Source organism: Mobula birostris, chromosome 5 (genome assembly GCF_030028105.1).
Source record: "Mobula birostris isolate sMobBir1 chromosome 5, sMobBir1.hap1, whole genome shotgun sequence".
Lineage (NCBI taxonomy): Eukaryota > Metazoa > Chordata > Chondrichthyes > Myliobatiformes > Myliobatidae > Mobula > Mobula birostris.
The window spans coordinates 18,649,912-18,676,149 of record NC_092374.1 but is presented as its reverse complement, the minus strand read 5'-3'; the positions used below and the strand labels follow the sequence as shown (position 1 = coordinate 18,676,149).

The following is a 26,238-nucleotide window of genomic DNA, read 5'->3' as shown; positions in this document are numbered from 1 at the left end:
GACCAGCCTATGTTTTGTTTCTTTGGAACATAGGAGACAGGCAACATTATAGAAGTGTTTAATATTATGAGAAACATAACTAAGGAGGAAAATAACATTCTTTACCCCAGGGTAAGGGAGTCTAAAACTAGGGGGCATAGATTTAGGAGGAAGATTTAAAAGGGACCTGAGGGGCAACCTTTTTGCACAGATGTTGTGAGTATATGGAATGAGCTTGAAGAGGAATTGCTTGAGGCAGGTTTTAAAGTGTCAACTACTAAAGCACTTGGATAGGTATATGGGGTGGGGGGAGAGCCTGGGAGGATATGGATGGAATGTGGGAAATTGTGACCAGAAAGGTGGCAATATTGACGGCATGGTCTTATTGGGCCAAAGGGCCTGTAACCGTGTTGCATTGCTCTAACATTCTATGACTGTTAAGGAAGGTTATTGAGAAGAATTTAGAAAAAAATTTCCACATAGTCCATTTGAACGTCCAGAAATTGTTAATGCTCCTGTGGAAATGGGAGTCAATCCTCCTGAGGTGATTCCTTGAAGTCAAAAGCTTAATCAAGCCATTGCACGTTAGCCACTGCACAGTTTTGGCAAAGCAGTGCCTTGGCCGATTAGCAAAGTCAGCTGGGAGGGGCAAATAAGAAACAACCTGCTGGAGGAACTTATTGGGTCAAGCAGCCCTCTATGGGGGCAAGAATTGTTGATATTTTAGATTGAGACTCTGTGCACCAGGAGAGAGAGTGGAGAGGAAAAGGTTGGTATAAAAGGAGAGGGAAGGGGTAACACAGGGGACAATAGATGATGGGTGGACAGGGGAGGGGTGCGGGATGATGGGCAAACAGAACCAAATTGAGGAGGGTACGGTGTAGGGTTGGGAGTCGGATGCAGGTGGGTGAGAAGAGGAAAAAGACAGATGGAGCCAGGTGGAGGGAGCGGTGGGGAGGATGAAGGGAGAAGGTGGTAAGCAGGGAGCACAAAGGCTACAATTGGTAATTGATTTATAATTGTGGCCATACTGAAGTACAGTGAGAAATGTTGTTTTGCATGTCATCTATACCAATCATTCCAAAATGAAAGTACTTCAAAATTGTACAAAGGGAAAAGTAATAACAGAAATGCAGCTCATCGTGTTACGGAGCAGATCCAGAGAAGGTGCAACGCAAACAGACAATAAGTGCAAGGGCCACAGCAAGGTAGATTGAGAGATCAGGAGTTCACCTTTATTGAAGAGAAGGTCCATTCAAGTATTATAACAATGGGATAGGAGCTGTCCTTGAACTTGGTGGTGTATGTTGTCAAGTTTTTATATCATCTGCCCGACAGAGCTGAGAGAATGACAGGAGGGCACAATACACACAGAACACTGGAGGAACTCAGCAGATCTGGCTGTATCTATGGAGGGGAATAATCTGTCGCTGTTTTGTGCCGAGACCCTTATTCCCCTCCATAGGAGCTGCCTGACCTGTTGAGCTCCTCCAGCATTTTGTGTCTGCTCCTCTGGGTTTCCAGCATGTGCAGAATCTCTTGAGTTAATGGGGTGGCAGGCGTCGGTGAATATGCTGGTTGCTTTCCCAGGGCAGCAGGAAATATAAATAGACAGGATCAATGCAAGCTCTGCTGCACACACCTAACATGCCAACACACACAACGGTAGCTGGCGCGATATGTCCTGAAGCGGGATCAGACGTCACTCTGGAAGACATCTTAAGCAGGTGCCACTAAAATATACGACACATAGCGCAAGTAGTGGATGTGGAACTGATTTCAACATTTATGAGAGGTTTGAATAAGTACATGGGTGGGAGGGGTGTAGCGAGCTATGGTCCCGGTTCAGGACAATGGGACTAAGACAGCAAAATAATTCAGCACAGACTGTATGGGGTGAAGGAACTGTTGCTGTCCTGTAGTGTTTTCTGAATTGATGACTCTATAATCCCCTCAAGCTGAAAACAGAAACACATCAGTGGGAGGCAGAGTAAGAGGGTCAAACTAAAAACGCAAAGGTGTGAAGCAGCCTTGAGCAAGTTCTTCGAGCCACTGCATGCTGAAATGAGTGAACTAACTGAAATTGATGTTTTGCTCTCAGTGTTGCTCTACATGCTGAATTCAATGCTTTGTTCGTTCTTTCCATAGGCCCTCCTGTCAATGTCACCTGCAACATATTTATCAACAGCTTTGGCTCAATTGCGGAGACAACGATGGTGAGTTTCTTTACCTTCCCTTGGGCTCCCTGTATGATGCTGGATTTACGTATGACAATTCATTGTTTTATCAGTTGCCTTTTTTTTGCCGTGGGATAGTATCTCTTTATATGGTGTTATTACTTGAAGTTTTTAATTGAACTTGTTAGTTAGAGTGATGGTGTATTATGAGAGGGACATTCTGAAGGGTTAAAAAAAATCATCAGTACTGATGCAGGGTTTTGACCTGAAATGTCGATAGTTACTGTAATGAGCTGTTTGAGCCTGTGCAGAGAGCCAGAGAGTGTTGGACTCCAAGGTTTTTAAAACACTTGAATTGGGTAATTGTTGTTTAATAAGAGTAGTTTCTCATTTCATTTCCTTGTGTTTTTTCTGGAGTGACTTGCTCTTTGTAATGTGGTCTCCTGTTGCTTTCTGTTTAAACTTGTGAAGTTTATTTTGATAGGCTCGGGGGTTCTGTGTCACTTGTATTCTTTAAATGGTTGCCTGATTAGCACTAATTGTGGGGTCCCAGTTTTGGGAATGTTGCGTCTCACAGTGTTGCTCAGCCGAGCCACCGATGTTCTGCTGGAATTATTATGAATGATCTCTGGTTGCCATCTCTACATCAGACTCTTTCCTCCATCCTTGGGTTCTGATATTGCCAGCGCACATTGTGACGGTTCCTCTCCTCCCACCGACGCACAGATACATGAATACAGAAAAGTAAGGAGCTGCAGAGAGTAGCAGACTTAGTCCAACACATCATGGTCACATCCTTTCCCACCACTGAAAGTATCTACATGAAGCACAACCTCAGAAAGGCAGTGTTTCAGAATCAGAACAAATTTAGTATAGCTGGCACATGTCATGAACTACATCTGTTAGTCTTGCAAGACCATGGATCTGTGCCTGGAAAGTCTTCACTCTCCAGGGCGCAGGCCTGGGCAAGGTTGTATGGAAGACCGGCAGTTACCCATGCTGCAAATCTCCCCTCTCCACAACACCGATGTTGTCCAAGGGAAGGGCAAGGGCCAATACAGCTTGGCACCAGTGTCGTCGCAGAGCACTGTGTGGTTAAGTGCCTTGCTCAAGGACACAACAGGCTGCCTGGCTGAGGCTCGAACTCACGACCTTCAGATCGCTAGTTGAATGCCTTAACCACTCGGCCACGTGCCCACCAGAAACTACAGTATGTTGTTTAATATCACTGGGTTAATGGCTGTAACTGTGGATTCCATCTGTAATGGTTCTAAACAAGAGTGAGGCCTCCGTCGGTCAGGGTCGAACGTGGATGTTGCATCCCAGCTGCCTAGATGTGCAAACCTCGGCAGTACAATATGGAGAGGAAGCTGTTGCTCATGTAGCAGGCTCCCCCCCTCCATACAACAGATGAACCCAAAGGAGCCGCAGAGTCCGATACAGTTTGATACCAGCTGCATCACAGGAGTTGACAGTCAGTGATGAACTCAACCTAAGATTACCTTAGGGACTCCAGCTCTGGATTTTTCCCTCCGAGCTTACTCCCAAAACCTTCCCCATGAGTGGGTATAGCCGCAAAGCAATGGAGGTTTGAGGTTGGAGTTTTCCTTCTGCTAGATGAGCTGGCAACTACAGCCGATGAGCATCATCAGCCCAAAGTGACTGGTTTTAAGGTGCCAGTAATCCACCTTTGCCCCTTCTCCTGTCAGTAGAGATGGTTCCTCTGGGCTTAGTAGCTGAGTGACATGTGAAGGCCAGGAACTGAGCTTGGTTCTCAGAGGCTATTTGAGGCGCACACCAGCGGGGACACTCATAGAGAGTGGGAAATTGTCCTGGCTATAGCAACCTTAAGGAAGCAATCCCAAATCAGTTCTAAACCAATCCTAGGATATTCTTGTCCTAATCAAGAATGGTTGATGATTCCCATTGGAACTGCGTGCAAGAGTTGGCAATTATCGGTGCCATCTTTGATCTACGATGAATAATCCCCACCATCTGCAACGCGCCGTATTTCCACAGCTACCTACCATCAGACAGGTACAGAACGCTGAAGACCCACATTGCCAGATTCAAAAACAGCTACTTCCTTTCAATCATTCAGTTCTTGAACCACCGACATAACCTTTACTGCTCCATCTGGAAGGAACTTTGACTACTTTGCACTATGATTGACTTTGCTTTTGTTTTGCTCTTTCTTGTATAATTCATGTTCTGATTTTATGTTTTACTTGTGAATGTTGTGTATCTGATGCTCTGTGCTGTAATGATGCTGCAAGCTGTTTCTGAATTATTGAGATGGGTCTTCGGGGTCCTGTAGTAACAAGAAGACATGCAGAATATATTTTTTATATTTTATTTTTATTGAAATATAGCATGGAGTAGGCCCTTCTGGCCCTTCGAGCCCTGCCTCCCAGCAACCGCCCCCCCCCCACCTCCCATTTTAACCCTAGCCTAATCACGGGACAATTTACCTACCAACTGGTACGTCTTTGGACTGTGGGAGGAAACCGGAGCACCTGGAGGAAACCCATGTGTTCCTGGGGAGGACATACGAACTCCTTACAGGCAATGGTTACTGGTCCTGTAAAGCATTGTGCTGACCACTACACTACCGTGCCATCCCACATGTGTCACTGTTACAGAGAAAGTGCAGAAATATTAGTCCCATACTGTGCCCTTTGCAGTACTGTGATGATTGCCTACTGCCTGAAGTACATGTCAGGCATTTTCCCACCACAGGCCTGTGCCAGCTGCTGGAGTATATCACCTTATGCCTGATCTGACCAAGGCGTGACCAGAGACCTCAAGTCCTGCTTCTGGATTTGTCTTTCAGTGTGAGCTTATCACCAGCCAAAGCTGATCAGAAAAGCATCTTTGAGCCCTGATGCCTACTATAAGCCTACTGACTCTCACAGCTATCCGGACTATTCCTCTTCTCACCCTGTCTCTTGCAAGAATGCCATCCCCTTCTCGCAATTCCTCCGTCTCCACCGCATCTGCTCTCAGGATGAAGCTTTTCATTCCAGGACGAGGGAGATGTCCTCCTTTTTCAAAGAAAGGGGCTTCCCTTCCTCCACCAACAAGTCTGCTCTCAAACGCATCCCTCCCATTTCACGCTCATCTACTCTCACTCCATCCTCCCGCCACCCCACTAGGAATAGGGTTCTCCTTGTCCTCACCTACCATGCTACCAGCCTCCGGGTCCAACATATTATTCTCCGTAACTTCCGCCACCTCCAACGGGATCCCACCACTAAACACATCTTTCCCTCCCCCCCTCTGCTTTCCGCAGGGATCGCTCCCTACGCGACTCCCTTGTCCATTCGTCCCCCCCCATCCCTCCCCACTGATCTCCCTCCTGGCACTTATCCTTGTAAGCAGAACAAGTGCTACACATGCCCTTACATTTCCTCCCTCACCACCATTCAGGGCCCCAGACAGTCCTTCCAGGTGAGGCAACACTTCACCTGTGAGTCAGCTGGGGCGATATACTGCGTCCGGTGCTCCGATGTGGCCTTCTATATATTGGCAAGACCCGACGCAGACTGGGAGATCGTTTCGCTGAACACCTACGCTCTGTCCTCCAGAGAAAGCAGGATCTCCCAGTGGCCACACATTTTAATTCCACGTCCCATTCCCATTCTGACATGTCTATCCACGGCCTCCTCTACTGTAAGGATGAAGCCACACTCAGGTTGGAGGAACAACACCTTATATTCCGTCTGGGTAGCCTCCAACCTGATGGCATGAACATTGACCTCTCTAACTTCCGCTAATGCCCCACCTCCCCCTCGTACCCCATCCATTATTTATTTTTATGCACACATTCTTTCTTTCTCTCTCCTTTTTCTCCCTCTGTCCCTCTGACTATACCCCTTGCCCATCCTCTGGGTTCCCCCCACCCTTGTCTTTCTCCCCGGACCTCCTGTCCCATGATCCTCTCATATCCCCTTTGTCAATCACCTGTCTAGCTCTTGGCTCCATCCCTCCCCCTCCTATCTTCTCCTATCATTTTGGATCTCCCCCTCCCCCTCCCACTTTCAAATCCCTTACTAGCTCTTCCTTCAGTTAGTCCTGATGAAGGGTCTCGGCCTGTAACTTCAACCGTACCTCTTCCTAGAGATGCTGCCTGGCCTGCTGCGTTCACCAGCAACTTTGATGTGTGTTGCTTGAATTTCCAGCATCTGCAGAATTCCTGTTGTTTGCCTCTATCCTGAGTAGAGTGTATTGGTCTACTTTCAGTACTAGGTTGATGGTGACCTTGAGATCACCATAGATCCTTTCAGGCCCATCCTTCTTGGCTACTGGGACCACTGGCATTCCCATGGGCTCTACTCAACCTTGAAAAGAAATATTTCATGTGATCTATCTCACTGTTACCTTATCAGCATGGTATAAGGAACTGTATGGGTTCAGTAAAACTTGGGTGTGGCAGTTTCATTCAACACTATTTTAACGTTGATATATCCGAGTTTCCCAATGCCATCCTTGAACTCTGCAGAGGCATCATCCAGTACCTTTCTTAATTCCCCTTCAGTTGACTCTACTGCAGGGAATGTGACATGCAATGATGGATAGATCTCCCATCAAGTTTTGGTTGTCTTAGCCAGTCACAGCCCCACATTGCTGACCCACCTGTTTTTAACCACATACAAGCCCAATGTGGCTTGTTGGTTGTTGTATTTCACTGGTATGAATATCATTCCCACAGTTCTTAGTTGGATAACTGCAGGCTTCTGCTTAGTACCTTTGAAATGCAATTGAAATTCATTTTGTGGAATGACAGAATCATCGGAGCCAGTGTCCAATTCCATTTTAATTATTTTGCTGTTCACTTCTGGTGTACAGCATATCGCTTGTTGATTGTTAATTTTCACATTGTAAATCTTAAGGTTACTCAGTCTTTTATCACCCTCAACATTATCCGATTTTTCATTAACAGTATGCAGATTAGTGCTCTTTTCTAAATTGCCACTTGACTACTTAGCTTTTTAGCTCAGTGAAGTCAATTTCTTTCTTTCTTTCTTTCTTTACACATGCTAAGCTTATTTTTTAATTGAACTTTCTTTCCCTTTGCGAAGAAAATGAACGTTCTGCGCTGCAACAGGTAGTAATCATCTCGGATTCATTGTCACTCTTGTGTTTTGTAACTCCACGAACTAATCACAAAAATATCAGGAGTGAACGATGTGTGTCTACTTCATTTTACCTTTAGTGAGGCGTGCATATATATTTTGTGGTACCGCAATGACGAATGCCATTCCCTTACTTCTTACATATAATCTGTAAAGAATTATGTAAACAAAGAATGCTTATTCAAACAATTATCTTTACAATATCACTAAAATATCACTGAAATATGAAATACACTACAGTAGGACACTGGATTTACTTGCACAAGAGTAGATCTGGCTCCCCAAGACCTTCCTCCATCTGTAGGGATAAGTTTGTCATCGTCCTGTCCAAAGTCTGCATTCCAGTTCAAGGTCCGGTCCACAGACTCTGCACTCCGGGTCTTCCAGCTGTCCCTGGTTTCGGTTGGACTTAACCATAAGCACCTGATGCTCATCTTGGGGCTGGGAATATAAGTGGCCCTGGGATCAAGTGTCATTGCTGGGTCATCTTGTCAGTCTCCCCTTGGAGCAACCCACTGGTGGAAGGCTAGTGCAGTCATCGGGATATGGATTTAGCTGTTCTGTAGCCCGCTGAGGTTACCGGCCGCCTCGGGTCTTGGAGCCACCCCGGACCTAGCTCCCTTCCTGTCCCTTGCCTCTGTTGGGTAAGCCAGGTTGATTGCCATTATCCTGCAGTTGGTTCTGTCCCCTCCTTTCCCTTGTCTCTGTTGGGTAAGGCAGGCTGTTTGCTGTTACCTTGCAGTTGTGTCTGTCCCTTCCTGTCCTTGCCTCTGTATGGGTGAGTCCTGCGTCCTGCCCAGGAGTTGCCTCGAAGTACCCTTGCCCCATCATGTCCTTGTTGAGCCTCCAAGAACCCAAGCCTCCAGGAACCTAAGCTTCGCCTGCTCTCCAGGAACCCAAGCCTTTCCACATCTTCGCCTGGTCTCCAGGAACCCAAGCCTCACTATGTCTTTGCCTGGTTTTGGGGTCCGAGCCTGAGTCAAGACCCAGGTTCTGGGTCCTTGTCCAGTCTCTGGCTTGGAGTCCATGCCCAGGCTCCCTGTTCCCAGTCCCTTGTCTTGGTACTGCTTCCCTAGCCTAGTCTGTGTTCCTGTCCCAAATCCTTGTCTGCTTCCAGTCCTATCTCTAACTCTAGTTCTCCAGTCAAGTCCTCTTCCTAGTACTTCAGTGTCTGTGTCTTGCACTTGGGTCTGTTCCCAATGCGCCCCCCCCCCCGCCCACTGTGACAAAGTTAGGAGTGTGGTAGACTTCACGTCACTTTACTGGATGAGTGCAGCTCCCAAAAGGCTCTTGAAACTTGACTTGATTGCCACCCCATACCTTCACCACTGGTGCACCCTGGCTGCAATGTGTACCGTCTACAGGATGCATTCAGCTGCCTCGATTACTCACAGTGCCTCCCAAACCTACAAACTTACCACCAAGAAGCAGGATCATTGAAGCAACACCACCTGCAGACTGATAGAGCTCTCATGAAAAGATGAAATGGGGAAAGTTCAAAGGAGATGAGCAGAGCAAGTTTTTGACATAGAGAGTGGTGGGTGCCTGGAATGTATTGCCAGCCATGGTGGTGGAGCCAGATACAATAGAGGCATTTAAGGGGATCTTAGATAGGCATATGAATATGCAGAGAATCAGATTCTTCAATGGAATTTTTGTATGATAAACTGGACTATTAGTCTCAAAATCTGCATCATTAAACATTAGTCCAGATGGGAGCCCAAGTGTTGGGATGGAGGCGAGGGTCAGGCTAATTTCACTCGCTTTCCCATGAATATTTATTCCTTTCTCCACAGCGCTGAGGCTGTGAACTGATCTGGCTATGGTGCATTTCTGCCCCATGGGTGCGATAAACTGGGGAGCAAGGCTTGAGCCTACTTTGGTTGCTCCAGGAGTAGATCTGGGACTCAGTCCGATCCGGGGTGCTGTCAGTTCTCTTCTACTGTTTGCGTGATATGTGTGTATGTGTATTTTCTTTCTCCTTCTCTGCACAGTATTTTATGATTTCTTTTAATCGGGTCATTTGGAGTTCTTGCTTTGTGGCCCCCAGGCAAATTTCAAGGTGTATAGCTTAAGCATTTTATGATAATAAATGTGCTTTGAATCTTTGTATTATGATCTTGCATTTTATCATTTACCTACCCTGCATTACTCCGTATTCTTTTACTCTTTATTCTGTGCTGTTATCTCTGTACTTGATTCCATCTCAATGAGCTGCGTAATGATTTGATCTGTATGAACAGTATGCAAGATAGTTTCTCACCGTATCTTGGTGCAGATAACAATGATAACCCAATTTCAATAGCAATACAGATATTCAGGCAGCAGAGATTAGATGTTATTAGTTCAATTAGTTCATGAATCAATGGACCTGTTCCTATCTGTACTGTTCTATGTTCTCCTTAAAGTTGCACACCATCCTGATTTGGAAGTACATTGCTTTTCCTTTTAAGAGTATTACAACAGCTCAGGGCTTGTTGCTGCCTCCTCAGTCCTCAATGCAATCGATGCTGTCTTAACCTATTATCTCAGAGACGGTCATTTTAAGTCAGATCAGGGCTGTATCTGAGCATCAGAGACAACCTTCCCCTGTGAGCATTTTAACAGCGTTGAAAGCGTTACATTGTATCACGTAACTGCATAACTTTAGATCCTCCCGAATATCAAAGCTTTTCTTAGGGCAGTGTCTATGAGGCATCATATAAAATGGTTTTTTCAATAATTATGAGAGTCATAGTTCCTCAGGATCCCATTCACGACCTTTTTAATACCAGAACTAATTACTGAGTAATCTGTTGCCACAAATTTCCATGTCACTTCAGATTAGAAGGAAACGTTGAGCAGAAAATTGGCGGGCATGACTTTTGTAGTAGAGGCAGAGTCATATTTATTATCACTGACATATGTCTGGAAAGTTGTTCTTTTGTGGCAGCAGTAGAGTGCAGAGGTAAAAGAAATCACAGTGAGTTGCAATAAGATAAATAAATAGTGCAAAAGACAACTAATGAAGTATTGTTCAAGGGTTGATAGACTGTTCAGCAGTACAATATGAGCCAAAAATTTATGGTAAGTTTCAACAGAAAATATATAAATAGTGCCAAAGATTAATATTGAGGTAGTGTTTAATGTTTCATTGAGTGTTCAGAAATCATGGAAGAATTGTTTCTAAAATGATGATTCAAGGTCTTCAGACTCCTGTATCTCCACCCTGATGATGATGATGATGATGATAATAATGAGAAGAGAGCATGTCCCATGTCGTGAGGGTTGTTAATGATATTTGCCACCTCCTTGAGGCGCTACAAGGAGCTGTTGGATTATCTCCACAATATCGTTAAATTTGATATGGTCCACTAATTCCAGATCATAAAGTGTGGAAGACGTAATTAATAATCCTCAAGTGATTTGCTTTCATGACTTTCTCATCAGGTTCAGTAAGAGAAGGCAAGTCGGAAGTGTAATTTGAACAATATCTTGCTGTTACTGATTTGGTTGCAGATTATAGATCATTCCTGAGAGGCCCTGAGTGCCATGATTTGTCCTCAGGGCAGTGCAGTATAATGCTTTACAGTACAGGCGTCCGGGGTTCAATTTCCTCCTCCGGCTGGAAGGAGTTCGTATGTTCACCCCATGACCGCGTGGGTTTCCTCCGGGTGCTCTGGTTTCCTCCCACAGTGCAAAGACATACCAGTTAGTAGGTTAATTGGCCATTGTAAATTGTCCAATGATTAAGCTAGCATTAAACTGGGGGATTCTGGTTTCAAAGGTACATTTAATGTCTGAAAAATGTATACAATATACTCCTGATAGTCTTTTTCTTCATAAACATCCATGAAAACAGGGGTGTGCCTCAAAGAATGAATGACAGTTAAATGTTAGAACCCCAAAGCCCCCCATCAGCTCCCCCACCCACGTGTAAGCAGCAGCAAAGCAATGATCCCCCCTCCCATCAACAAGAAAAAAGCATTTGCATCCCCCACTGAGCACTCAGGCGTCCGGCAAAGCATTAATAAAGACGCAGACTTGCAGTACCCCAAAGACTACTTATTCACCTGGTAATTCGACATACCACAGACGCTCCCTAATAAGGGAGAAAGAGATGTCTCCGTTTCACAGCAAGAGGGGAGACATAACAAAACAACTCGCTGATTTATGATGTTAAAAGTCCTTTGCTTCACTTTTTCTGAGCTCTGTGCTCAAAGAACTCGGGTCTCTGGACACACAGCCAGCTTGCTGCTTTCAACCTTCCGTGTACTCCCACGACACACCGATTTGCTGCAGAGGCACTGACCTCGAATCCGCCCACCTCCAGAGCCACGAAATTCCGAAACTCCAAAGGCGAACTAACCTTCTAGGCCGCATCCTCAGTATATTGAATAACAGCCAGTCATGAGACCCTGACAGTGGGTCCCATTCCCGCAAAGAACCGATGCCAGTGTGTAACTCCAGGTCAGGGTCTTCAAAAGAACCCTGAAAGGGAAAAATAGAGATATTAAAGATAGAAATAGAGCTGTTTCCAAAGATGCCAGCAAAAGAGCTGCTGTTAGATGCCATTGTCTCCAAAGCTCCTCCTTAAAATCTGGGCGGTGTGGCTTAAAGAGCCAAAAGGGCTTACCCCACTCTGTATCACAATAAATAGATTAAATACACAAACAAACAAACAAACAAGTAAATAAATGGTCAGGATTTCAACAGGCGTTCCTGAAGTCCCTTTTCATTGCTGTGTAATTGGGAAAAGGAACTGCAGAAATCTGTCTCCCTAGAGGTACATTCTGCATCTTCTTTCATTACATGTTGCCCAGTCCAATTACACGATTGATCAGAAGATATTGGTAATTGGTTCATTATTATCACATGTACCGAGATGCAATTTTGTTGTACAGACCATGGTACAGATCATTTTGTTACACAATGCATTGAGGCAATGCAAGAGCAAACAATAATAAAATGTAGAATTGGCTGTTGCAGAGAAAGTACAATCGAGTAGACAATAAGTTACAAGGCCAGGATGAAGTAGTCAGGTGTCCATCTTATTGTGCAAATGTCCGTTCTAAACATCATTCCATTGCAACAGCAGAACAGAAGCTGTCCTTGAGCCTGGTGTTACTTGATTTCATCTGCTCCATGCTTTCATGGTTAGTCAACAGGAGGATGTGATTCAAGGTGAAAAAGGGTGAGAAAGTTGCAGGGAACAAGAGATGGCTTTTTGTAATCACAGAATCACAACTAGATGTGGATAGGCTCAGTTTGGTGGAGAAGCCCCTCAAGCAATGAAAGAGTACATCACCCAAAGGGCCACATGTTTACAATTAAAAAGAAAGTGCTTACACTACTGAATGTATGGAGCAAATGAAGATTCAAGATTGTTTAATGCCATTTCCAGTATGCAAATGTAAAGGAGTACAAAATAATTGTTCCTCTGGGTCTGATGCAGCACAAAATAAACACAATAAAATAAAGAACACAATGATAGAAAAGCACAATAAATATAAATACATTAGAAACCTCTATACATTGATTGATTGTATGTCCATAAAATGATGGAAAGCATAGGAGTGTCTGTACATAAGGAGATTCTGTCAGGAAATAGTGGTGGTGGGGTGGGTAAGTAGTTGAAAGTGTTGATCAGTCTTACCGCCTGGGGAAAGTTATTGTACTGAGTCTTGTTGTTCTGGCATGGATTCTACATAACTTCCTCGCTGATGAAAGTAGGACAAACAGTCCATGAGCAGGGTGGGTGGTATCCATTATGGTATAACTGACCCTTTTCCGGCACCTTTCTCTGGTTTTGTGCTGTTTTTCTTTAAGTATATATATTCTATTAGAAATAACGCATATTTTAAAATAAATAAATAAATAAATAAACAAATAAACAAACAAATAAGTAAGGCTGGAGTGAATAGTAGAATTTCAGGTTTTGAAAAAAGGAACCTTAGTTTATATGTAAACAATAGGAATTCTGCAGATGCTGGAAATTCAAGCAACGCACATCAATGTCAGGATGAAGGGTCTCAGCCTGAAACGTCGACTGTAGTTCTTCCTAGAGATGCTGCCTAGCCTGCTGCGTTCACCAGCAACTTTGGTGTGTGTTCTTTAGTTTATATGTGCTAAGTTCTGGTGGCTATATTGTAGGAAGGAATGGAGACCAGAGGAGATCCATCGTGATGTTGTTACCTTTTTTAGCTGAGGTAGATAGACTTCCTAGATTTGGCTTCTTTTCTTTGAAGTCATTCAGGCTTATAGAAGACCTGAAGAGAAGACCAGGTACCTCTAACCTGGGTGTGTCCTCATCGCAACAATAGAGGAGGCCATGGATGGACATGTCAGAATGGGAATGGGAAGTGGAATTAAAATGGGTGGCCACTGGGAGATCCTGCTTCTTCTGGTGGATGGATCACAGGTGTTCGATGAAGTGATCAAAGTCCATGATTGCCTGTGTCATATGACTTGGTACATAATGCTGATGATGAAGGTGTACCAATATACAGCTTTTCTTTGCATCCCATACAGACAGATTTATCTATCCATAAGGATTTTGAGGTAGTAAAAGGAAAACAGAATGCAGAATATGGTGTTAAAGTAAAAAGGAAAGTGCCATGCATGTAGACAAATAAAGTGCAGGGGCCACGAAGAGGTCCAAAAGTTTATCTCTTCTGGTCTGAGCACATTGTGCTCTGCATCTGAAGTCTGGTTCCATTGAAGTTAATAGGACCAAACTGCAGTATTTGAGTTACTGGAAATACAATTCTATATCAGATATGAAGCAAATAATTTATTTTGAAGTCTTCAGAGCAGAGCCTGACAGGGCAAGGTAAGCAGATTTAGTAATATTTAGTAATAAAGGGAATTGTATAAACCTGAGAAGAGTAGAAAATTACAGTACTGTGGGTAAAGACAAAGAGAGTGAGACAGTTAGCATGGTGGGCCAAATGGCCTTTTTCTGTGCTGTGAAATCATATAACACCTTGCCAAATGAAAAACCATTTTAAAAAATGCTTTTCCATTAATGAATCACCTCTTTCAAAGAGATTGTGATTTCTAAATTACTCGGTATCAGTTGAAAACCATTTGCAACAAATTTTATCAGTCTCATTATAAAATCATATTTCTGTGCTTAAACTTTGGAAAAATGACCCAGAAAACAGAAATCTGTGCAGTAAATGAAATGCCATTATACATATAATTGCTGCTTTCAATTTTACTGTTTGTTGGAGAGGAGGACAATGCAATTCCAGAAAGGCCAAATCTAGTTCTATGCACAAAACTGTGCAGTAGAATAACAATTAACTGATACAATCTGCAAAATTAAAAAGACCAATTAGCCCAACTTGCCAATAGAATTGACTTGTAAATGGCAAATGTTTCCCAGACAATATAGTAAGGAAGCTCAATCAGGCTTCTGCAGGCTCCTGAGAAGGAAGGAGTGAAAAACATTTGTTAACAGTTGCAATGAACTCTACAAATAGGGGTCACATTTCATTAAAGTTTCTGCAAGGGCTGAAAACAGCTCCTGTAGCAATTAATGCATTGGGCTTTTAGGTCCTCTAAAAAGAAGGCACCAATCAAGATCCCACAAGAAGTGCAAACAAGGACCAGCATTAGAAATCAGAACATAGTACAGGAACAAGTCCTTTAACCGGAGCACCCGGACAAAAACCATGTGGTCTTGGGGAGAATATTCAAAATATCTGCGTCAAATACGATGCTGTACTAAACAATCTCTTCTGCCTGTACAAGAATACATATCATTCCAACCCTGCATATTCATGTGTCTAACCACTTCTTAAATGCCACTACTGTATCTACTTCCACCAGAAATCCTGGCAGCCCCTTCCAGGTACCCTCCATCCTCCCATGTGCGGCCTGTCCCACACACAGACGTTCCACCTCTCCCGGAACTTCTGGGAGTCTCCCACATATTAATAGTGGCTCCCTGATGCCCGCAAATTATATACAATATCACGGAAATCAATTTTTTGAGAGCAAGGGAGAGCATGAGAGTGACCACAAGAGAGAGCGAGAGAGAAAGCAAGTGAGAGCGAAGGCAAACGAGTGAGAAAGCGAGAGAGAGCGAGCGAGAGAGAAAGCAAGCGAGAGCACGCGAGCGACCACGAGAGAGAGAGAGAGAGAGAGAGAGAGAGAGAGAGCACGAGCGAGAGCGCACCATGGCAGAGTGTTCCAAAAAAATATATAAAAGGTACGTCACCCCAGACTACACTAAAGTGTAACCCTGCCTAATAGGGGTCAAAAATAATGACAGTGTTGCTCGCTGCGCTGTTTGCAACAGTGACTTTTCTATTGCCCATGGTGGGTTAAAATGTAAAAGACATGTTGAGGTGAGTTTAACAGGTGTCATTCGTTCATTAGCATAGCTAACGTTATTTAAACTAGCTGACCAGCTGTTAAGGAGCTACTCTATTGCAGACACCCCACCTCTCCCGGAAGTCTCCCACAAATTGATGGTGCTACCTCCCTGAAATGAGTTTTTGCAGGGTGGGATGTCTGCACACATCTCCTTTGAATTTTCCTGTGTTCACCTGAAATGCATGACCTCTAGTTTATGATATATCTCTCCCATAAAAATAAAATTCTGACTACCCTCTCTGTGCTCCCAATTCTACAAAACTCCATCAACCATCCCCTAAGCCTCCAAAGCTCCAGAAAAAAACTACTCAGGTTTGTTCAACCTCTCCTCATCGTTCATACAGTCTAATCCAGCAGCAGCAGCATGGATCGGAGTGTATCCATTCTAAAGCCTCCACACTTTTTTCTGTAATGAGATTACAAGAATTGCACATAGTGCTCTAAATGTGGCCTCACCAAAGTCTCGTATAATTGCTAACACGAAACCTTACTCTCATACTGAAAGCCCTTACCAATGAAGGGAAGCATGCCATAGGCCTCCTTTATCAATCTGTCTACCTAGATAGCCACTTTCAGGGGCCAATAGACTTAGACCTCTAGATCCCTCTGTACATAAGCCCTGTTAAAGGTTCTGTCATTACTAAGGCAACTGCGCTGCTCCAAAGAGTCATTCTTACCCTCGGTCATTAGATTCTATAAGGGTCAACCTATAGCTGGAGAAGTGAAGACACCCTCCTGTTGGATTGTTTGAGGTAACTTATTTTTATTCTTTCTTACTTCTCTTCCAATATTTGTATATCTGTGCACTTGTAATGCTACTGTGATACTGCAATTTCCTTTGGGATCAATAAAGTACCTATCTATTTGTTAACTATACATTTTCCCTTTATAGTTAACATCCCAAAGTATAACACCTCACACTTGCTCAGATTAAATTCCACCCATGGCTGCAACTGGTCGATATTCTATATCTATTGCTGTATCATTAGCTAGCCCTATGCTGTCCACAGTTTCACCAATCTTTGTGTTGTTGACAGATTGTGACCATGTACACAGCATACTGGCCGTCAGAAGAGGCAGAAGATTTGCCTTTTAAAAAAACACTTATCGACTGGCCATTTGTGGAGTCATGGAGTCAAAGAGTACTACAGCACAGAAAAAAGCCCTTTGGGTCCTTTGGTCCATCTAAGTTCAAGCTGTCCTGATTTTCTGCCTAGTCCTATCTACCTGCACATGGACCATATCCCGCCAAACCCTTCACACCTATCTCCCTTTACAATTTTCTCTTAAAAGTTGCATTTGAACGCACATCCACTACTTCCACTGGCAGCTCATTGTACACACTCCGAGTGAAGATGTTTCCCCTCAGATTCCACTTAAATATTTCACCTTTCACCCTAAACCAATGATCTCTACTTATAATGTGATTGTGCCTGTTTCATTCTTCCCTGTCTGAGGAAGTGATGGCTATGGGTTTGCTTTCAACATTTAAGGAAAATTTGGATTGGCACATGGATGAGAGGGGTATAGAGGCCTGTGGTCCGGGTGTGGGTTGATGGGCATGGCAGAATAATATTTCAGCATGGAATAGATGGGCTGAAGGGCCTGTAGTGTGCTATGACTCTGTGACTCTACTCACCAGTCCACACGGTTGAGAATAGCTTGCTTCTGATCCAGTACGGTTCTGTGAGCTCTGAGATGGCAGTCACAGATGTAGCAGGGAGAAAGTCAAATAACTTTCAAGTGCAGTTCTACTGGTACACGTAGCCTATTTTACCCATTTTAATTCAGCCACCTTCTTATCAGTGCACTACGAGGGGCATGGCAGCATAGTGGTAAGCACAACACTTTACAGTGCCAGCAACATGGGTTCAATTCCTGCCATTGCCTGCAAAGAGTTTGTACATTCTCCCCGTGACTGCTCCACAGGTTTCAACCAGGTGCTCCAGTTTCCTCCCACAGTCCAAAGATGTACTGGTTGGGAGGTTAACTGGTCATTGTAAATAGTCCTGTGATTAGGTTGGTATTAAATTGGAGGATCACTGGGCAGCTCGACATGAAGGTCCAGAAGGGAGTATGCTGTGCTGTATCTCAATAAATAAAAAATGAAATAAACTGCTGGAGTGTACCATCTAATTCTTTAAAAGAAACATCCTCCCAAGTTTATCCAACCTCATCATTTAACTCAGACTCTTTAATCCAGGCAGCATCCTGGTAAACCTCTTCCAAAAACCAGCACATTCTTCTTGAAATGGGATGGTCAGAGCTGCAGACAATATTCCAAATGTGGCCTAATGGACATTTTATATAGGTACAACATGATGTCTTTACTCAGATGCTCAAAGGCCCAACCAATGAAGGCAGCATGCTATATGCCTCCAATATCAGTGTGGCCACCTCCAGCGAGTTATGAATTTGGAGTCCAGGTTCTCTCTGTACATGAGTTTTCTGGAGAAACTCAGCATGTTGAACAGTAACTGTGAGGAGGAAAGGAGCTGTCGATGTTTCAGGTTGAAAACCTTCATCAAAACTCTATTCTGGCAAGAGCTGGCAATGTGCATTTTAGTGAGTGGTGCACTCTGACAATGGGCCTGATGTCATCCCAGATGTTCTTATTCTATTTTCAGCAATGATGGGCCAGAGATTCACATGAGTTGACAGGCATGTTACACTTTCCCAAGGAGGTGTTAATAATGCTTTGGAATCTTTTCTTCTGATTGCTTAGGAATCTGTTTTTTCTCTGCGAGTTGACACTAATGTTGGTTTGAGTCATTGATTCACATAGCACAGGAAAAAGGTCATTCGGCACAGATGAAGGGTGCCATTGATGGTGGGGTGGAGATATGTCTCTACCAAAAGAGGTGTAAGGTGCTCCTTCCCTCTGTTAGCCTGAAAGTCACCATTGGGCAAGGTGTAGCACCTGCTTCGTGCCCCCCGCCCCCCACATTGATCAGTGTCACATGAAGCCATGGAAGCAGGTAGAGGTTGGTTGTATGAGCAGCTGGTGCATATCATAAGTTCTGGTTATGTGGTGTGTGTGTGTGTTTACTTATTTATATTACACCAGCATGTGGTGTAAGCCCGCACACTCACCAGGAGAACAAGCAGACAACTCCAGAGGTTGGGTTTCTGGAGTTGTGAGGTAACATCTTTACGAGATGCACCACTGTGTGCCACTTGCTTCAAAGTTCAAAGTAAATTTGTTATATGCCACCATATACAACCCTGAAATTCATTTTCTTGCAGGCATTCACAGTAGGTACAAAGAAACACAATAGAATCAGTGAAAAACTACATACAAAGACAGACAAAACAATCAGTCTGCAAAAGACATCAAATTGTGCAAATACAAAAAGAATAATAATAATAATAATCATAAATAAGTAAGTAATAAATAATATTGAGAACATGAGCTGTAAAGGCCTTGAAAGTGAGTCCACAATTTGTGGTGTCAGTTCACTGTTGGGGTGAGTGAAGTTTTCCACTCTTGTTTAGGAGCCTGATGGTTGAAAGGTAGAAACTATTCCTGAATCTGTTGGTGTAGGACATAAGGCTTCTGTCCCTCCTTCCTGGTGGCAGCAGCAAGCAGAGAACATTACCTGGAAGTCCTGGAAGCTGGGGAGACTATTGCCCATGATGGAGCAGACTGAGTTTACAACTTTCTGCAGCGCCCTTGATGACCCTGCCAGTGGATTTAGAGGATTTTGCAAAGGCAGTATTGGTGGCATCTCTCCAGTGCTTTGCTGTTGATACACCTTGTAGCATCACATCCTGAGCCAAGTCCTTAACATGCAGCTGTAATACTCTCATGGGTACTGTATTTTCTGGTATTTCGCCAGTGTAAGGCAAAGCACTTTTAAGTATGTTTTTCACCAGCTATTCACCTTGGTTCTGTTTCTGTCTTAAAAAAATCCATGCTTTAAATGTTTAATCAAAGGAAGATATTATACATTGCCAGAAGGATATAGTAGAAATGTATGAATCTGATTAGACCCTTCAGTCTGTACAAAGGTTCACTGGAATCAGAATCAGGTTTAATATCTCTGGTATACGTCATGAAATTTGTTGTTATGCAGCAGTACATTGTAATACATAAGAATAAAAACTGAGAATTATAGTAAGAAGTATATTTTTATAAATGTATATATATGTGTGTGTGTGTGTGTGTGTGTGTGTGTGTGTGTGTGTGTGTGTTTACTTATTTATATAAATAATGTCATGCTTTGTTGCATCTAAAACATTGGAACTCTGGAATACTGAGCTGGAATTTGGAACTTGATGTTGTGAATGGCAGACAATGGTGGGTTAATTTCACTTAGACAATAGACAATCTGCTATCTTTAAGAGCTCTATCTAACTTTTTCTTGAAAGAATCCAGAGAATTGACCTCCACTGCCTTCTGGGGCAGAGCATTCCACAGAACCACAACCCTCTGTGTGAAAAAGTTTTTCCTCAACTCCGTTCTAAATGGCCTACCCCTTATTCTTAAACTGTGGCCTCTGGTTCTGGGCTCCCCCAACATCGGGAACATGTTTCCTGCCTCTAGTGTGTCCAATCCCTTAATAATCTTATATGTTTCAATCAGATCCCCTCTCATCCTTCTAAATTCCAGTGAATACAAGCCCAGTCGCTCCAATCTTTCAACATATGACTGTCCAGTCATTTCGGGAATTAACCTTGTGAATCTACGCTGCACTCCCTCAATAGCTAGCATGTCCTTCCTCAAATTTGGAGACTAAAACTGTACACAATATTCCAGGTGTGGTCTCACCAGGGCCCTGTACAACTGCAGAAGGACCTCTTTGCTCCTATACTCAACTCCAAATACTCCACTTGTGATGTATTTTTGATATATAGGAATATAGAAGAAAGATATATGCAGTTTGGCCATAGATCATCCATTTTGCTGCAGAAAGCTGTAAACTCAGTCATTCTCATCATGGGCACTAGTGTCCCCAGCACCCAAGACATCTTCAAGGAGTGATGCCTCAAAAAGGCGGCATCAATCAGGAAGGACCCAATCACCCAGAACATGCCCTCTTCTCATTGCTACTATCAGGGAGGAGGTACAGGAGCATGAAAGCACACACTCAGTGATTAAGGAATAGCTTCTTCCCCTCTGCCATTGAATCTGTATTGACTCGTGGGATTACGACATTATTGCTATTGGTGAGACATGGTCACAGGAGGGGTAGGACGGGCAGCTTAATGTTCTGGGGTTCCGTTGTTTCAGACATGAGAGAGGGGGAGGGATGAAAGGGGGAGGAGTGACATTACTAGTCAGGGAGATAATCACAGCTGTGCCTAGACAGGACAGCCTGGAGGGCTTGTCTACAGAGGTCATATGGGTGGAGCTGAGGAACAGGAAAAGTGTGACCACACTAATAGGGTTGTATTATAAACTGCCCAATAGTCAGAGAGAATTAGAGGAGCAAATCCGTAGAGAGATAGCAGACCAATGTAAGAAACAGAAAGTTGTAATACTAGGGGATTTTAACATTCCACATATTGACTGGGACTCCCACACTGTGAAAGGGTTAGATGGCATGGAGTTTGTCAAATGTGCTCAGGAAATTTTTCTAAATCAATATACAGAGGTACCAATGAGAGAGGATGCAAGACTTGATCTCCTATTAGGGAACCAGACAGGTCAGGTGACAGAAGTATGTGTAGGCGAACATTTTGGGTCCAGTGACCATAATGCCATTAGATTCAAGTTAATTATGGATAAGGATAGATTTTGTCACATACCCCGTGACGGGAATAAAGAAACCAGCAGAAATAGAAACCACTTTGGAGTCTCGTATTGCTATAAACTAATAATATTTATTAGTAACTACGCAATACAGTAATATCAAAGTAAATAAATCACACAGGTTAGCAATGATTATATATAAAAGTAAGTGTGGAATATATATGTATGAAAACCAAGCTTCTTTAAGTCTAGGGGTAAAAAGATACGGTCTTAGGATGTTGAGTATTCAGTTCAGTTCAGTTCGTGGTATTTAGTTGAGTAGTGATGGAGAGAGAGAGAGAGAGTTGAGTCTTCAGGTGAGCTGATGCCGTCGATCTTCTTGTTGTCCTCCGAAATCCTTTACAAGTCACCGACTGTGACTTTAACCAGGGGGACTGGTCTTCTGAGGTGGAGCTATCACCCAGGCGAGGGTGGACACTTAGACAACTCCCCACCAGTCAACCCCTTCTTCACCATTGGAATAGCAATTTGGATCGATCCGCCTGATCGATCCTCCAAAACCCACTTTCTCTGCGGGCACAACAATGCTCATTCAGTGTCCGGATCATGTGTCCTAGGTCTGTATCATCTGACCTCCCATTTATTTCACCAGGCTGAGCATCACCTGTCATTCAAAGAGTCCCTCCCTCCTTTGTCTGCAAAGAAGTACACAAGCAGGCAACAAGTCCTTGAAAGTAACATCAACAATCTGCCTTTGGTCACCATAGCAACCTTCGAGCTGCTCAGTGCTGTCTCCAACTCCAAACTCAGTAGAAATCCAAAGTTACTTCCAATGCCTTAAAGTGACAGTCCAACTGTTAATCTTCGTCTCTCTCTCTCTCTCCTTTCCAAAGAAACCATCAATGATGAATGTCTCTCTCTGTCTCTCTTCAAACAGTTAATAGGGGCACTCCTGGATCCCCTCACAGTCTGGTCCTCGAGTTAACATTCTAAATTGGAGAAGGGCCAATTCTGAGGAAATGAGAAAGGATCTAGGAAGAGTGGATTGGGATAAGTTGTTTTCTTTCAAGGGTATGTTCAGTGTGTGGAAGGCATTCAAAGACGAAATTTTGAGAGTTCAGAGTTTGCATGTTCCCGCCAGGATTAAAGGCAAAGTTAACAGGCATAGCAAGCCTTGGTTTTCAAGGGATATTGGCGATCTGGTTAAGAAAAAGAGAGAGGTGTATAGCAGGTATAGGCAACAAGGAACAAATGAGGTACTTGAAGAGTATAGAAAATGTAAGAAAATACTAAAGAAGGAGATCAGGAAGGCAAAAAGAAGACATGAGGTTGCTTTGGCAGATAATGTGAAGGTAAACCCGAAGGGTTTCTACAAGTATATTAAGAGTAAAATGATAGTAAGGGCTAAACTAGGTCCCCTAGAAGATCAAAGTGGTCATCTATGTGTGGAGTCTCACAATATGGGGCAGATCTTAAACAATTTTTTTGCATCAGTATTTACTCAGGAACTGGCATAATGTATATGGAAGGAAGGGAAACAAGCAGTAGTGTCATGGAACATATAGAGATTAAAGAGGAGGAGGTAAATTATTGAAAGATGTTCTGAGAGATCGGATATGCAAGTATTTGGACAGCCAAGGGCTGATTAAGGATAGTCAGCATGGCTTTGTGAGTGGTAGATCGTGTTTAACGAATCCTGTAGAGTTTTTCGAGGAGGTTACCGAGAAAGTAGACAAAGGAAAGGCTGTGGATGTTGTCTACATGAACTTTAGTAAGGCCTTTGAAAAGGTCCCACATGGGAGGTTAGTTCAGAAGGTGCAGACACTAGGTATCCATGGAGAGGTTGTAAACTGGATTTGAAATTGACTGTGTGGGAGAAGACAGAGAGTGGTAGTGGATGCTTGCTTATCAGACTGGAGGCCTGTGACTAGTGGTGTGCCTCAAGGATCTGTGCTGGGACCTTTGTTGTCTGTTGTCTATATCAATGATCTAGATAATAATGTGGTAAATTGGATCAGCAAGTTTGCTGAGGACACTAAGATTGGAGGCATTGTGGACAGCAAGGAAGGCTTTCAAAGCTTGCAGAGGGATCTGGACCAACTGGAAAAATGGGCCAGAAAATGGCAGATGGAATTTAATGCAGACAAGTGTGAGGTGTTGCATTTTGAAAAGACAAATCAAGGTAGGACGTACACAGTAAATGGTAGGGCACTGAGGAGTGCGGAGGAACAAAAAGATCTGGAAGTTCAGATACATAATTCCCTGAAAGTGGCGTCACAGGTAGACAGGATTGTAAAGAAGGCTTTTGGCATCCTGGCATCCATAAATCAAAGTATTGAGTATAGGAGTTGGGATGTTATGGTGAGGTTGTATTGGTGAGGCCAAATTTGGAGTATTGTGTACAGTTCTGGTCACCTAACTATAGGAAGGATATCAGTAAGATTGAAAGAGCGCAGAGAAGATTTACTAGGATATTGCCGGGTCTTCAGGAGTTGAGTTACAGGGAAAGATTGAACAGGTTAGGACTTTATTCCTTGGCACTTAGAAGAATGAGGGGAGATTTGATAGAGGTTTGCAAAATTATGGGGGGTATAGACAGAGTAAGTGCGAGTAGGCTCTTGCCGCTTAGATTAGGAGAGATAAATATGAGAGGACGTGGCTTTAGGGTGAAAGGGGAAAGGTTTAGGGGGATCATTAGGGGGAACTTGTCACTCAGAGAGTGGTGGGAGTGTGGAACGGGCTGCCATCTGACGTGGTAAATGTGGGCTCACTCTTAAATTTTAAGAATATATTGGATAGGTACATGGATGGGAGAGATCTGGAGGGTTATGGACTGGATGCATGTCAATGGGACTAGCGGAATAATGTTACGGCACAGACTAGAAGGGCCGAATGGCCTGTTTTCTGTGCTGCAGTGTTCTATGAGGCTAGTGCCCATGATGGAGCTGACTGAGTTTACAACTTTCTGCAGCTTATTTCGATCCCGTGCATTGGCTATGGATGATCTGTGGCCAAACTCCATATATCTTTCTTCAACATTCCTTTATACCTCAAAAATATATCACGAATGAAATTGACCGACCATTACCTGCCAATCACAGTATCGAATTCCAAATTTCTACCACCGACTGTGTAGACGATGTTTCCCAACTTTGACACTTGAAAGCCTAGCTTCGGTTTGTATGCCCCGTCCCCTAATCCAAGAGGATACAACTAATGGTGGTAGCTTCCAATGATCTAGCTATCAAAAGACAGTACAGGACAGGAGCAGGCCATTCGGCCCATAATGCCTGCGCCAACCTTGATGCCAAATTAAACTATTCCCATCTGCTTGCACATTGTTCATATCCCTCCATCCCCCCCTGCATATTTCTGTGCCTGTCAAAATGCCTCTCTAATACCACTCTCGCACCTGCTTCCAGTGCCCCCACACCCCCCTGGCAGCATGGTCCAGGCACCAAGCACTCACTGGGTAAAGAACACACTTCGCACATCTTTAAACCTTCCCTCTTGCACCTTAATGCTATGCCCTCCACCCCTCTGACATCCCGTGCATCTTAGGTGGGAGCGGCCAAAGGAGATGTCCAGAGCAAGTTTTTTTTACACACAGAGGGTAATGGCTGCCTGGAATGCATTGCCCGTGATAATGCTGGAGGCAAATACAACAGTGGGGTTCAAGAGGCTTTTAGGTGGGCACAGGAAATGGAATGTGCAGGAAGTGGACAGATGCAGACATAGTGTAGGCAGAAGGGATGAGTTTAGCTGTGCCGTTGGCTACTAATATAATTAGTTTGGCACAACATTCTGTTCTTGTGCTGTACTGTTCTATATTCTGTTCTATCTCCAATCTGGGAAAAAGACTTTGACTGTCTACCCTAGCTGTACCTCGCATAATTTTATGCACTTCCATCAAGTCTCCCCCCTCAGTTTCTGATACACCAGAAAAAACAACCCAGATTTGTCTAATTTCTCTTTATGGTTAATAACCTACAATCCAGACAGTGGAGAATCCAGAGAAAACTCTTCACTTTCTGTTTTTCTGATCATAAAAAAATTCTATTCACCCCTTAACCTGCTAAATATCACGAATATATCATTAATTTGTGTAATTACACCAATTGAATCTGAAAATCAGAAAACTTTCAAGTTTCAATTCAATTTTATTGTTATGTATGTTCCTTCTGAACTTTGCTATAGTTTTTCACATAGATTTCTCCTGGGAATACTTCTAACGGACAATTTGATTGCTATCGACCATTTTCTCTGTTTTTTTTTTCATTTTCCCTCTTCCAACTCAAGAATATCCCTCCTGCTGGTCTAAACTTTCCAAATACAGGGAAATATTATTTTGCCTGTGGTGCTAGTCTAGCCCAGCAACACATTGGAAATCTCAAACTGAATGACCCGTTGCCCTGTACCTCTCTTGATGCTCTGGATCTATTAATCAGTCACCCATTTAACAGAGAAATTATGGAGAATTCTCTACCACTCAAAGTAATGGAGCCAGAATCATTAAGCATATTTAAGGCCTTGATTGGCTTTTGATAAAAAAACAATTAGGAAGTTGATTGAGAACAAGCAGAAAAATGGAGTTCAGGTCAATGATTATATCACAAATGAACTTATTCAATGGCAAAGGAGGCTTGAGGGGTTATATAACCCATACAAGCTTTAATTTATGTTACTCTTGTGAAGGCCTTTAATGAGATGGAGTGCCAATGTGATGAAGAGACAGAAAGGTTTATTCAAGGTGCAAGTAATGCACATAGAAAGTGATTTTAAAAAAAACAAGGTGTACTGCAGATATTCTGCAGACCAGGCAGCATCAGTGGAGAAAGGGGCAGTTTGACGATCTCCAGTAAAAATCATGTTAGAGGCAACCAGGGTT

At 43.4% G+C, this 26,238-nt stretch overlaps 1 protein-coding gene across 7 annotated transcripts in view; it reads left to right on the top strand.

Moving 5' to 3' along the window:
* Positions 1–26,238, top strand: part of glra3 (glycine receptor, alpha 3) — a 203,135-nt gene that overhangs the window by 17,466 nt on the left and 159,431 nt on the right. For all 7 annotated transcript variants that reach the window (XM_072257115.1, XM_072257114.1, XM_072257112.1 and 4 more), the window contains exon 2: positions 2,128–2,195. In XM_072257115.1, coding sequence (XP_072113216.1) covers positions 2,128–2,195 — 68 coding nt within the window. The remainder of the gene's footprint in view (positions 1–2,127; positions 2,196–26,238) is intronic.